At 39.6% G+C, this 13,600-nt stretch overlaps 1 protein-coding gene across 15 annotated transcripts in view; it reads right to left on the bottom strand.

Moving 5' to 3' along the window:
- The window catches only part of NSD3 (nuclear receptor binding SET domain protein 3), a 116,288-nt gene that overhangs the window by 64,366 nt on the left and 38,322 nt on the right, over positions 1-13,600 (bottom strand). For all 15 annotated transcript variants that reach the window (XM_032288173.1, XM_032288179.1, XM_032288176.1 and 12 more), the window contains exons 3-4: positions 5,275-5,346; positions 4,223-4,385 (exon numbers count right to left, since the gene is read on the bottom strand). In XM_032288173.1, the coding sequence (XP_032144064.1) occupies positions 4,223-4,385; positions 5,275-5,346 (235 nt within the window). The remainder of the gene's footprint in view (positions 1-4,222; positions 4,386-5,274; positions 5,347-13,600) is intronic.

The following is a 13,600-nucleotide window of genomic DNA, read 5'->3' as shown; positions in this document are numbered from 1 at the left end:
ACACACACACACACACACACACACACACACACACACACACACACACAGAGCCAGGCATGGTGGTAGGTGCTGTAATCCCAGCTACTTGGGAGGCTGAGGCAGGTCACTCGCTTGAACCCGGGAGGCAGAGGTTGTAGTGAGCCAAGATCGTGCAAATGCACTACAGCCTGGGTAACAGTGTGAGATTCCATTTCAAAAAAAAGGAACGGTGAATTTTATGAAATGAGAATTATATTTCATTAAAGTTTTTAAAACCGCTATAGAAAATAGAACAATTTAAATTTTTATCAAAATACACATTTTTTAACCTAAAATTTCAGACTTCTGGCAGTAATATAAAAATTGGTTTCTTGTCGGGTTTGTTGGGCATCTATGGTGCTCATGAGTTAATTTTGTTGTATTAGAGAAATAATACACAGGATTAGGGAACTAATTAGATAAATAATTATAAGAGCACGGTCACGGAAAGTGAGTAATTCTATAATAGGGGATGTAGCATCTTAAAGGCCTAATTGAACTGGATGAACCATTAAGATATATAGCATTTACCCTTTAAATTAACTTTGGCAAAGTTATGTAATAATTTTCCTAATATCTTATTGAGGGAGAGTCATAGAGGTTATGGGACTGGCTTGAAACCAGTTTCTGGAGGTTTGATTCCTTCCTTTCTCACTTAGGTTTTCATGTAGGTTGGCTCTTCGAATGGTGGAAAGCCATAAAGTCACTCTAAATTAGTAGATGATTACTCAATTGTTAGTAATTTTTGTTTCAAAGCAAAGACTTCTCAGATCATAAAGATTATTAGTATAACTGCTGTGAGATAAATGAGCCTATGGATGAGATGACATTTCATGTGATGTGTGCATCAGGATAATTCGAGTAATGTCAAGGCATACTGGATAGGCCAATGAAGTGCCGTGAAAAAAAGGTTAAATTAACATCTATGAATATAATGGTGAAGTGGATTTTATCGTAGGTCTGACTGTGTAGCCTGAAAATAGAGGAAATCAGTGGACAAAGCCTCCCATAATAGCAAATAACGCTCTTATTGATAGGATGTAGTAGAAATGGGCTACAATATGTCGTATAAGACAATATCTAATGATGAGTTAGCCAGTATGATGCCAGTTAAACCCCCTACTGTGAAAAGGAAAATGAAATCTAGGGCTCAGAATATTGCAGGAGATCATTTGATGTTACCACTGTGCAATGTAGCTAATCAGCTGAAGATCCTGACGCCAGTAGGGATAGCAATAATTATGGCAGCAGAGGTCAAGTATGCTTGTGTGTCTAGGTCTATTCCTACTGTATGGTGAACCCATACAATAAACCGTTAAGAAGCCAACTGATATCATGGCTGACACTATGCCCATGTACACAAATGGTTCCTTTTTTCTGGAATAATATGTTACCATGTGAGAGATTATCCCGAAGCCTGGTAGGATAAGGATACAGACTTTGGGGGGACCAAAGAATCAAAATAAATGTTGGTATAAGATAGGGTCACCCCCACCAGAAGGGTCAAAAAAAAGTTGTGTTGAGGTTATGGTCAGTCAATAGTATAGCAATGCCCGTAGCTAGGACTGGGAGGGAAAGAAGTAGAAGGACTGCTGTAATGAGGACAGATCAGACAAAAAGGGGTGTCTGATACTGGGATATGGCTGGGGGTTTTATGTTAATAATTGTGGTAATAAAATTAATGGCCCCTAAAATAGAAGAAGCACCTGCTAAGGGGGGCGAGAAGATGGTCAGATCCACAGAGGCTCCTGCTCGTGCTGGGTTTCCTGCTAACCGGGCATAAACTGTTCAGCCGGTTCCCACGCCAACTTCTACTATTGAGGAGGCAAGCAGGAGTAGAAAAGATGGGGAAAGAAGTTAGGAGCTCGTATTATTTATCTGGGGGAACGCAATATCGGGTGCACTGATACGGTGCACTAAAATAGGAGACTGCCTAGGGGGTACCAGGCTAAATAAATTTTTTTTTTTGAGACCGAGTCTCACTCTGTCACCCAGACTGGAGTGCAGTGGAGCAATCTTGGCTCACTGCAACCTCTATCTCCTGGGTTCAAGTGATTCTCCTGTCTCAGTCTCCTCAGTAGCTGGGATTACAGGTGTGCACCACGACATCTGGCTAATTTTTATATTTTTAGTAGAGATAGGGTTTCACCACATTGGCCAGGCTGGTCTTAAACTCCAAACCTCAGCTGATCCGTCCACCTCGGCCTCTCAAAGTGCAGGGATTACAGGCATGAGGCACGGAGACCAGCCAAGATTAGGTTAATTACTAAAATTAAATGTAAATACTTCCTTTGAAATACAGATGAGACATAAATTGTGCTTTCATTTGTATCTTGAAAAAAGCTGAAATCAGCAGGTTTTCATAAAGTAATTGAATATGAAACTCTTTATATAAGCTCAACAGTATGCCTTCCTCAGGGGAGAGAACTGAAGAGCCACAGTTCTGACATGATGTAATTTCTTAGAGAGCTCTGGAGGCCCAGATAGGAACATCAATTGTTTTATTTAAGAAAGCATGGCCTTCTTGGAAAATCCTTGTCTTTTCTTTTCCAACTCATATAACCATAGATTATGAGAGGGGCAGGGTACTTCAGAGATGACTAGCCCAATACCCTTCTTATATAAATGAAGGAACTATAATAAGACCGCCTCCCTCAACCTCTGTAAATGATGACTGGGTGAATTTAACTGCTTTCCCTGCAATACAAGACAGCGTTTAAGAGGACAGGTTATGAAATTAAGATTTCTTTGAGATTCTATTTACTTATTTGAAACAAGGGATAATAATAGTACCTATTTCATTGTGTTGCTGCTACGAGGATTGTGTAAGAAAATATATAAGATAACTGTTGAATACAAGACCTTGCACTAAAGCAGACAGCCAATAATGTTGGTTTTTCACTTCTGCCTCTCTGATATATCCACTCTCTTAGCCTTTAATCAGCAGGTCACATTGACAAGATGAAACATGGTCGAGCCAGATGGCCTTCTACACTGGGAGAGATTCTTGGTCATGGAGCACAAGAATTACAGATATGGTTGATCCAGTCACATATCTGCCTTGCCAGACATAAACAGACTCTTTCCCTTCACAAGAGTGAACAAGGACCAAGACAGACGGTTTAAAGTAAAAGAAACAGGTACAAACTTGTCACAAACAATGAGAAACTCTAAACATGACAAGAGTCAATTCACAAAGTCAACATCCAGAAATAAGTTCTAAGCTCAAACCTTTCTTTGGCTACTAAGCAAGTTCATTGCAAATGCTAGAATCACAGCAATCTAATCCACATCACTCTTTGGTCGAATCCCAGAAAAGGAGTAGAAAGAAGTTAGAATATGTCTTTCTTAATTTTTATTAGCATTCTTAAGGTAGGATTCTATATTATATAGCTAGCTTCAGGCTACAATTCTATATCATATCAAATTTATAGGGATGCCCCAGTAAACTTACAGATTTAAGAACGGAGTGTAGAGGAAAAAAACCATCCTACAAAATTTGTCTGGGTGAAAAATTACTATCCATAGCAGTCAATGATAAAATAAAAATGTTCAAGGAAGGCTTGGCCCAAATGCTTATTAAGCTCATACAAAATATCTGATAACTTATCCATACGCTTTCTTTAGGAAATGTGAGGTCATATTTTCAGTCAGATTCAGGTCTTTAAAAAAAAAAGCAAGTGTAAAAAAATTATAAGCAAATGTAGGCTGTCATAAGGGAAACAAGGACTATATCAGCGATAGAGGCACTCTGCCAGTTAAGATGACCATCAGTATTTCACTGGTTTTAAAAACTGATACAGAGGCCAGGTGCAGTGGTTCATGCCTGTAATCTTACCACTTTGGGTGGCCAAGGCAGGTGGATCACCTGAGGTCAAGAGATCAAGACCAGCCTGGCCAACATAGTGAAACCTGGTCTCTACTAAAAATACAAAAATTAGTTGGGACTGGTGGCACGCGCCTGTAATCCCAGCTACTCCGGAGGCTGAGGCAGGAGAACTGCTTGAACCCAGGAGGCAGAGAAAAAACTTGGTCTCAAAACAAAGCAAAGCAAAACAAAACAAAACCCACAAAACTGATACAGATATGCACATTTTTCTATCAGATTATATGTTACATGTGTATTCTTATATTCACATACAACATTTAAAAGTCACTTTTATTTCCAACCTTTTACTTAACATCTGTTTATACCTTTTCTTACCTCTTGTGTTAATTTTGGTATGAACCTCAAGCTGGGGATCACTTGAAACCATACAAGGCCACCAAGGATAGGTTCCCACCTTGGACCACACAAGATCACCAACCTGAAACTTAACACCAGTGGACACTTCTGTTGTTGGAACAGAAGATAGTATTGGCTGAACCTACAGGAAAGGATCAAAAACTTCATCAGAAATTCAAAAAAAGAAACTATGTATAAAGTACATTAAAAATACTAACAATGTAAATTTATCTTCAATTATACTTTTCTGATACAGGAAAGGGTCAAAAACTTCATCATAAAATCAAAAAAAGAAACTATGTATACAATATATTAAAAATGCTAACAATGTAAATTTATCTTCAATTATACTTTTCTCTGATACCTCCTATCTAAAACTAGCAAAACGGGAGGAGGAAAAATATTAATAAGCCCTACCCCAAATACTGAAAATAGGATTGATGGTTTCTGTTGGCAAAAAAAAATTTTTTTTTTTTTTTTTTTTTTTGAGACAGCCTTGCTCTGTTGCCAGCCACCAGGCTGGAGTGCAGTGGTGCGATCTTGGCTCACTGCAACCTCCGCCTCCTGGGTTCAAGCAATTCTCCTGCCTCAGCCTCCTGAGTAGCTAGAACTACAGGCACGTGTCACCACGCCCAGCTATTTTTTGTATTTTAGTAGAGATGGGGTTTCACCATGTTAGCCAGGATGGTCTCAATCTCTTGACCTTGTGATCCGCCCACCTCAGCCTCCCAAAGTGCTGGGATTACAGGCGTAAGCCATTGGGTCTGGCCTCTGTTGCCAAATTGTTAACAAGGCATGTTAAGAATACACATGATCAATTTTAAAAAAAAAACAAAAAACAGATCATAGTTTTGAAAAGGAAAATAATTCACTGAAAATATCCACCTCTCAAACTAGCTCCAAGATTTATTTCAATATAATTTCTGAAATTAAGAAGCACAGTACCATAATAAAGTGTGTTGCAATTCAATCACTATGTTTCACCTTCTTCTACCATATTTGATTAGACAGTATTCAGTAAAACAACTTACCGGGGTTTCCTCTTTTAGTACTGGATCTTCCCTTGGTTTTTCTGCTACACTGTCAACCCTCTCATTTGGTCTCTAGGTGAAAAGGTATAGGTAAGTTGAATAAAATGGCATTACACATACAAAAAACAAAAACAAGAACAGTGACATACAGAAAAAGAATCAAAGAAAACTAAAGAGAATAAAGGGCATTTATTAAATGAACAATGTAAGGAGTAAGAATACAACTTAATCAGACATAATGCTGTCTCAACATCCATTTTCCATCCCATGCCATAGCTTTATCTCTTTTTTCTTATTTTGTTACTTTTAAAACTTAATTTCTAAATAAACTGGTAATTTTCCTTTAATGCTCAGATTCTAGAAAAAATAGGCACTCTAAGAGTTCTAGTAAGATGTAACTTAAAACTTCTGGAAAGCAATTTGGCTGTATATATGCAAAGCATTAAATTCTCAGACTCTGACCTTGCAAATCCACTTCTAAGAACGTGTACTTGAAAAGCACCGAGAGATGTAAAAAATATGGATAAGTATGAAGATGTGCATACCAGTGCTACTTACAAGAGCTAAGTATTAGAAATAATCTGGATGTCCAAACATCTAGAATATAGTATAGCTAAGTAGAACATATTTTAAAATAACACTAAATACAATGTTATTTTAAAACTGTACATCACAAAGCAGTTTGAATAGTATGATTCAAGTCTTAATAATTATTTTTATGTGACAGAAAAAAGACTAAAAGGATATGAAAAGTTACCACCAGGTAATAAGTGATTTCTTTTTTGGTGTGTGTGTGTGGGGGGGGAACTTTCCTTTTTTTTTTCTTTTGAGACAGGGTCTTGCTCTGTTGCCCAGCTGGAGTGCAGTGGCGTGATCATGGCTCATTGTAGCCTCAATGTCACAACCTCCTGGGCTCAAGAAGTCTTCCTACCTCAGCCTCTTGAGTAGCTGGGACTACAGACACGTGCCACCACACTCAGCAAATTTGTTGTTGTTGTTGTTGTTGTTGAAATGGGGTCTTCCTGTTACTCAGGCTGGTTTCAAACTACCAGGCTCAAGCGATTCTCCTACCTTGGCCTCCCAAAGTGCTGGGATTACAGGTATGAGCCACCGTGTCCAGCCGGTGCTTTTCTGTATTTGTCAAATTGTCTATAATAAACATTATGTTACTTTTCTAACCATAAAACCCACAAGTATGTTTTTTAAAAACTAGTTTCTAAAACTCTTTGGTGAGGCAATTTGGAAGTAGCTATCAAAATTCAAAATATGTACACTGTTTAGCAATTACATTTTAGAAATTTATTCTGAAGAAATATGCAAAATACAAAAATCTAAGCAGAGGAATGGTAACTACAGTATTATTTCGTGTCAGTAATCTGCATGTCTACCAATATCTTCCAACTTGTTATTTAAAAACATGTAATCTATACATGCCTTGAAAATGTCTGGTACAATGTAAACAAAATTGATACCAGTAATTATCTTTTGGGAATGACATTAGGGAAATGGTGAATAAAGATCTTCTATACAGTACCTTTGTATTGTCTTTTCTGTAAAAACAAAGATCCAAATTACTTCTACAATTTAAAAGATTTTTTTAGGCCAGGCGCAGTGGCTCACGTCTGTAATCCAAGCACTTTAGAGGCCAAGGCGGGCGGATCACCTGAGGTCAGGAGTTCAAGTCCAGTCTGATCAACATGGTGAAACCCCGTCTTTATAAAAAATAAAAATAAAAAAATTTTTAAAAAAAGAAGATTTTATAAATGTCTTACTTGTTAGAAAACAGAATTTAATTTAGATGGCTTAAAAAGAGGGTATATCCATTACAGTAGCTCTTAACTTCTCTAAAAGAATATGATTAATTCTAAAAGCTACTTAAAATTCTCATTCTATTGTTTCAAAACATTTAAAGATACTGTTGTGAAAACAAAGTTTTATTAAATAAAAAAAAAGTATAAGGCCGGGCGCGGTGGCTCAAGCCTGTAATCCCAGCACTTTGGGAGGCCGGGGCGGGTGGATCACGAGGTCAAGAGATCGAGACCATCCTGGTCAACATGGTGAAACCCCGTCTCTACTAAAAATACAAAAAATTAGCTGGGCATGGTGGTGCGTGCCTGTAATCCCAGCTACTCAGGAGGCCGAGGCAGGAGAATTGCCTGAACCCAGGAGGCGGAGGTTGCGGTGAGCCGAGATCGCGCCATTGCACTCTAGCCTGGGTAACATGAGTGAAACTCCGTCTCAAAAAAAAAAAAAAAAAAAAAAAGTATAAAAAGGTTTGGTTTTTTTGAGACAGAGTCTTGATCTGTTGCCTAGGCTGGATGCAGTGGTGCAATCTCAGTTCATTGCAACATCTGCCTCCTGGGTCCAAGTGATTCTCCTCCCTCAGCCTCCTGAGGAGCTGGGATTACAGGCCTGTGCCACCAAACCCAGCTAGTTTTTGTATTTTTAGTAGAGACAGGGTTTCTCCATGTTGGCCAGGCTGGTCTCAAACTCTTAACCTCAGGTGATCCACCCGCCTCAGCCTCCCAAAATGCTGGGATTATAGCCATGAGCCAATGCATCTGGCCTAAAAAAGTTTTTAAGTTTTAGGAAAATGATATATTCTATAAGCCAGACTAACGTCTCCAAACTCAAGTATCAGTCATTCATTTCACAGTGCCTAGGACGTTCCAAGACCAGTTCTAGAAGCTATATAGGCTATATATAACAGTGAAACAAACAGATGTGATTCCTGACCCCAAGGAGTTTATAGTTGGACAGGAGAGACTGACATTAAAAAACAGAAACACAAACGTCCAGTTATAAAGTAGGTGCTATGGCGGGGCATGGTGTGGCTCACACCTGTCAGCACTTTGGGAGGCCAAGGTGGAAGGATCTCTTGAGGACATGAGTTCAAGACCAGCCTGGGCAACACAGTGAGACCCAGTATCTAAAAACAACAAATGTCTGTAGTCCCAGCTACTCTAGGGGGCTGAGACAGGAGAATCGCTTATGCCCCAGAGTTCAGGGCTTCAGTGGGCTATGACTGCCACTGTACTCCAGCCTGGGTAACAGTGAAACTCTTAACAACAAACAAATAAAAAAAGTAAGCACTAGGAAGAGAAAGATTTATAATAGTGTATGAATATACATGTTATTTTCAGATACGAAGGTCAGGAAAAGCCACTCTATGAAAATAAATTACAATCTAAGAATCAAAGGAAGAAGAATTAGCTTAGTAAAGAACATTCCAGGAGGAAGGAGTAGCATGTGTGAGATAACTGAGTGAGGTTAAAAATGGTATCAGATGGGCACAGTGGCTCACACCCATAATCCCAGCACTTTGAGAGGCTGAGGTAGGTGGATCACTTGAGCCCGGGAATTCAAGATCAGCCTGGGCAACATGGCGAGACCTTATCTCTACAAAAAAAGAGCCAGGCATAGTGATGTGTACCTATACAGTCCCAGCCACTCCAGAGGCTAAGGTGGAATGATTGCTTGAGCCCAGGAGTTTGAGGCTGTGTGAGTTATGATCACATCACTGCACTCCAGCCTGGTTGACAGAGACCCTGTCTCCATAAATAAATAAATAAATAAATAAATAAATAAATAAATAAATAAATAAAACAACGATTTCCTTCCAAACCTTATCATTCAAATGTCTTATCTTTTTAAATTTTTCATTTTCTTCCAGATTGTTAGTGTTTCCTTCAGGCTGGTTTGAAACACCATCAAAATCACTTTCAAAGAATTAAAATTGTTTACACAGTCATTTTAAAAGAAAGAAGTGGCTAGGGAGCGAAGGATGCCCAAAAGGATTTATTCTAAGCTTTCAAGACTATATAGATAAGAGTAGGAAAAAGAAGTCAAGTAAGGATGGTGCAGTGATAGAGAAGGAGTACCCATTATAAAATGTGCTAATGCTTGAGGAAAACAGATACACCTAGTAGGCATTTAAGAGATAGAGACAAGTCTAAGACATTAAAATTAGGAAAAGACAGAGATAGCATCTGTGGGTACTAACTCTGTTGCTTTGTCAGAAAGAGAAAGCATCAGAGAAAACGGTGACAGTCAGTTACCACTCCTTAATGTTCAGTTCATCTTAATTTTAAATTTATGATTTTGTGCATATATACCACATAGAAACACCTAAAAATTATGTTAAGAGTGGCTAAAATAAGTTACATTATCCTAAACATTCCTTTAAAAATTTTAGCTTAGTACTTTTATTAAAACCCAAGAGATTCATTAAGATGAGTAATTACAGGCCAGGTACAGTGGCTCAGACCTGTAATTCCAGCACTCTGGGAGGCCAAGATGGGCGGATCACTTGAGGTCAGGAGTTTGAGACCAGCCTGGCCAACATGGCAAAACACAGTCTCTACTAAAAACACAAAATACAAAAAAAAAAAAAAAAAAAAAAAAAAATTAGCTGAGTGTGGTGGTGCACACCTGTAATCCCAGCTACTTCAGGGCTGAGGCACAGGAATCACTTGAACCCAAGATCATGCCACTGTACTCCAGCCTGGGTGATAGAGACTCTGCCTCAAAAAAAAAAAAGGAAAAAAGATTAGTAATATACATCAAATCTGTCAGAATTTCAAACCCTTAATAATATTACCTAAATAAATTTCAAAAACATTGAGTAAAATCATAGTCCCTAAAAGAACAAAAGACTAATGTTAACATTAAAGTTGGATAGAAAATTTTAAGGTAATAAATTGTGTATTTAGGCCGGGCGCGGTGGCTCAAGCCTGTAATCCCAGCACTTTGGGAGGCCGAGGCGGGTGGATCACGAGGTCAAGAGATCGAGACTATCCTGGTCAACACGGTGAAACCCCGTCTCTACTAAAAATACAAAAAATCAGCTGGGCATAGTGGCGCGTGCCTGTAATCCCAGCTACTCAGGAGGCTGAGGCAGGAGAATTGCCTGAACTCAGGAGGCGGAGGTTGCGGTGAGCCAAGATCGCGCCATTGCACTCCAGCCTGGGTAACATGAGTGAAACTCCGTCTCAAAAAAATAAATAAATAAATAGTGTATTTTTATTTCACTTTCTGAATGACTTAAGTTCATAACTTTAAAAATAAAAAATATGGGCTGGGCACAGTGGCTCACACCTGTAAGCCTAGCACTTTGGGAGCCTGAGGTGGGTGGATCACCTAAGTTCAGGGGTTTGAGACCAGCCTGGCCAACACGGCAAAACCTCGTCTCTACTAAAAATACAAAAATTAGCTGGGCATGGTGGCGCACGCCTGTAATCCCAGCTACTCGGGAGACTGAGGCAGGAGAATTGATTGAATCCAGGAGCCGGAGGTTACAGTGGGCCGAGATTGCGCCACTGCACTCCAGCCTGGGTGACCGAGTGAGACTCCGTCTCAAAAAACAAATAAATAAAAATAGAAAATGTGTACAAAGAGAATATTTTGCATATAAAGAGTTCTATGAATTTTAAGGCCTAATGCTCTGAGGCTAGAGAACCAAATCTGCTACCTTAGTGTTCATGGGACTGATCCAGTCACTCTGCCTTTTTTTTTTTTGAGACGAAGTCTCACTCTGTGACCAGGCTGGAGTGCAGTGGTGCGATGTCGGCTCACCGCAACCTCTGCCTCCCAGGTTCAAGCAATTCCCCCGCCTCAGCCTCCCGAGTAGCTAGGACTACAGGCGCGTGCCACCATCCTGGCTAATTTTTTGTATTTTTTAGTAGAGTCAGGATTTTACCATGTTGACTAGGATGGTCTCGATCTCCTAATCTCATGATCCACCCACCTTGGCCTCCCAAAGTGCTGGGATTACAGGCGTGAGCCACAGTGCCCAGCTCACTCTGCTTTTTATAAGTAGAAATGGCAAGCTAAGGGTTAATAAGACTCTGCCTTGGTGGATTAGCCCACTGAGGTGCTGATGGGAGACCAATGACTGTTTGAATAATAGGGCCTATGCTCACATGCCTGAGGCATTCCACCTGCCAAGGGGGAAGACATACAGAAACATTGCCACATGTTTCTGATTTGGTGGGAGGAAAAACAGCTCACGAAGATTTTTTAAATATACAATTTCAGTAGTGATCTCAGGTCTCCTGCTGCCTAGATGTTTGGACATATTTTCATCGTTGAGAAGATACACTTAGGTTGTTTCAAATAACAGCCACTCTTCAGAAGGCCAAACAGCTCAGAATTAGGGAGAAACACTTACACATCAAGTACTAAGAAGAAAGTAGCAAATGAAATCTTAAAATATTGTGTTTTTTGTTTGTTTTTGAGACAGTCTCACTCCATCAACCAGGCTGGAGTACAGTGGTTCGATCTTGGCTCACTGCAACCCCCATCTCCCAGGTTCAAGGGATTCCAATGCCTCGGCCTCCCAAGTAGCTGGGATTATAGGTACCCACCACCACACCCAGCTAATTTTTTTGTATTTTTAGTAGAGTCAGGGTTTCACCATGTTTGCCAGGCTGGTTTCGAACTCCCGACCTCAAGTGATCCCCTGCCTCAGCCTCCCAAAATGCTGATATTACAGAGTGAGCCACCACGCCTGGCCTTAAACATGGAACTCAACTATAGGAGGTTTTGTTTGCTCAAAAAAGAACCTATGAGTGGGCTTTTAAGGAACAATAACAACAAAGTAAAGTAAAAGAAAAAATCTACATAGAAGCAAATCCAGCTCCAGGAGAATTATATGATTCTTCTCCAGGAATACAGTTTTCATTAGGTCTCCCTGGGGCATCTGGGGGAGGGAAGCTGTTCAGTGAAGTCAGTGGGCTCTTCTTTGAGCTTCCCTTTCACTTCTCAGTCCTCTACAATGCTAAACACCAAGGTCTGGGACCCCTATGGACAACCAGTAAGCATAGGGTACTGCATATTAAAACACTGAAAACAACTGCCCTGAAGGAAGCACTGTAGATCTTCAAGTTAAGGAAATCTAATTTAAAAACATAAGCAGAAATGAAACATTAATTTATATGCATCTCTAGCTTAGCAAAATCATGACATTAACGATAGGCAAGAGCCGTGGGAGCTCTGGCTTTGAAGGTCTATGGTCAGAATGGAGTACAACTTCTATAACTGCCTCCTTGTGTGACACAATCCAATTAATCAAAATTCAACTAACAAAAACTTACCTCTTCACTTCTTTGAAGGAAGGGAAGAGAGAAGGGAGAAAGGGAGGGAGAGGGAGACAGAGAGAAGAGAGAGGGGGAGAGAGAAGAAAGAAGGGGGGAGAGAGGAGAAAGGGAAAGAAGAAGGGAAGAATGGAAGACGGAAAAGACAGGAGGTAGGTGAGTGATGGAGAGAGGTAGGAATGGGTCAGAGAGGGGAGAAGGGGAATGGGAAGGAGAGGAAAAGGGAGCGAGGGAGAGCGAGAGAGAGAAGGAACAGGAAAAAAATCCTGGACTCAACTTTCAAGCAGTTTTGAAAGTAACATTCCAGGCAGTCAATACCACTTTCTACAGCTATACTTTTGGTCAAAATTGATGTTCCTTTACCCCAAGCTATTGTAAGATCCTAAATAATCAAATAATAAATTTTGGTCATCATGATTCAATGAAAAGGAAAATGAACTAAAACCCTTAAATTAAAATCTAAATATTCTAATTCTTAGCTGTAACAGTTAACTGAAGGTTTAGGTGATACAAAGAACTAGGTATAGCAGATATCCAACAAAGACAGAACTGGATTTAGAATCTCATTGCAAAATGACTACTAGAAACATCACTGATAAGAGCAGGCATCTCTATTTTTCATTCATTGCCATACCTTCAATTCTTAGGGCATTGCCAGCATATAGTAGGAGGAGTATTTCACCAACATTTGTTAATGAATAAAAATAAGAAAACTATAGAAAAATGAGAGAACATATTGAAATGTCACATGTGGACTTGTGAGAGTCTAGAACCATTGTGACCTTTACACCAGAAAAACATCATATGAGTTGTATGAAGTAAGAGAAGCCAGCTACCAAAGAAAAGATGAGTTGGTAAGAAATAAACATTTCTTTAAACTGACAATAAATGAACATATTCAGGCATGACACATATAAAAGCAGATAGCTGTCACAAAAATAGTTTTCCCAAGTCAAAGTTTAGAAAACATTTGCAATTCATATTATGAACTCTTCATTTAAGCCCAATTATTTGTTACATAATTATCACTATATTATTGCTAAGCAAATTTATGCTGAAACCTCAGATATTAAAAAATTCAGCAGCATGTAGCTTAAGTTACTTATAAAGGATGATTTCTAGGCCGGGCGCGGTGGCTCACGCCTGTAATCCCAGCACTTTGGGAGGCCGAGGCGGGTGGATCACGAGGTCAAGAGATCGAGACCATCCTGGTCAACATGGTGAAACCCCGT

Source organism: Sapajus apella, unplaced genomic scaffold, assembly GCF_009761245.1.
Source record: "Sapajus apella isolate SASKATOON/1434 unplaced genomic scaffold, GSC_monkey_1.0 scaffold21, whole genome shotgun sequence".
In the NCBI taxonomy this organism is placed as follows: Eukaryota; Metazoa; Chordata; class Mammalia; order Primates; family Cebidae; genus Sapajus; species Sapajus apella.
The sequence above is the reverse complement of the archived record's forward strand: the minus strand, read 5'-3'. Positions and strand labels throughout refer to the sequence as shown.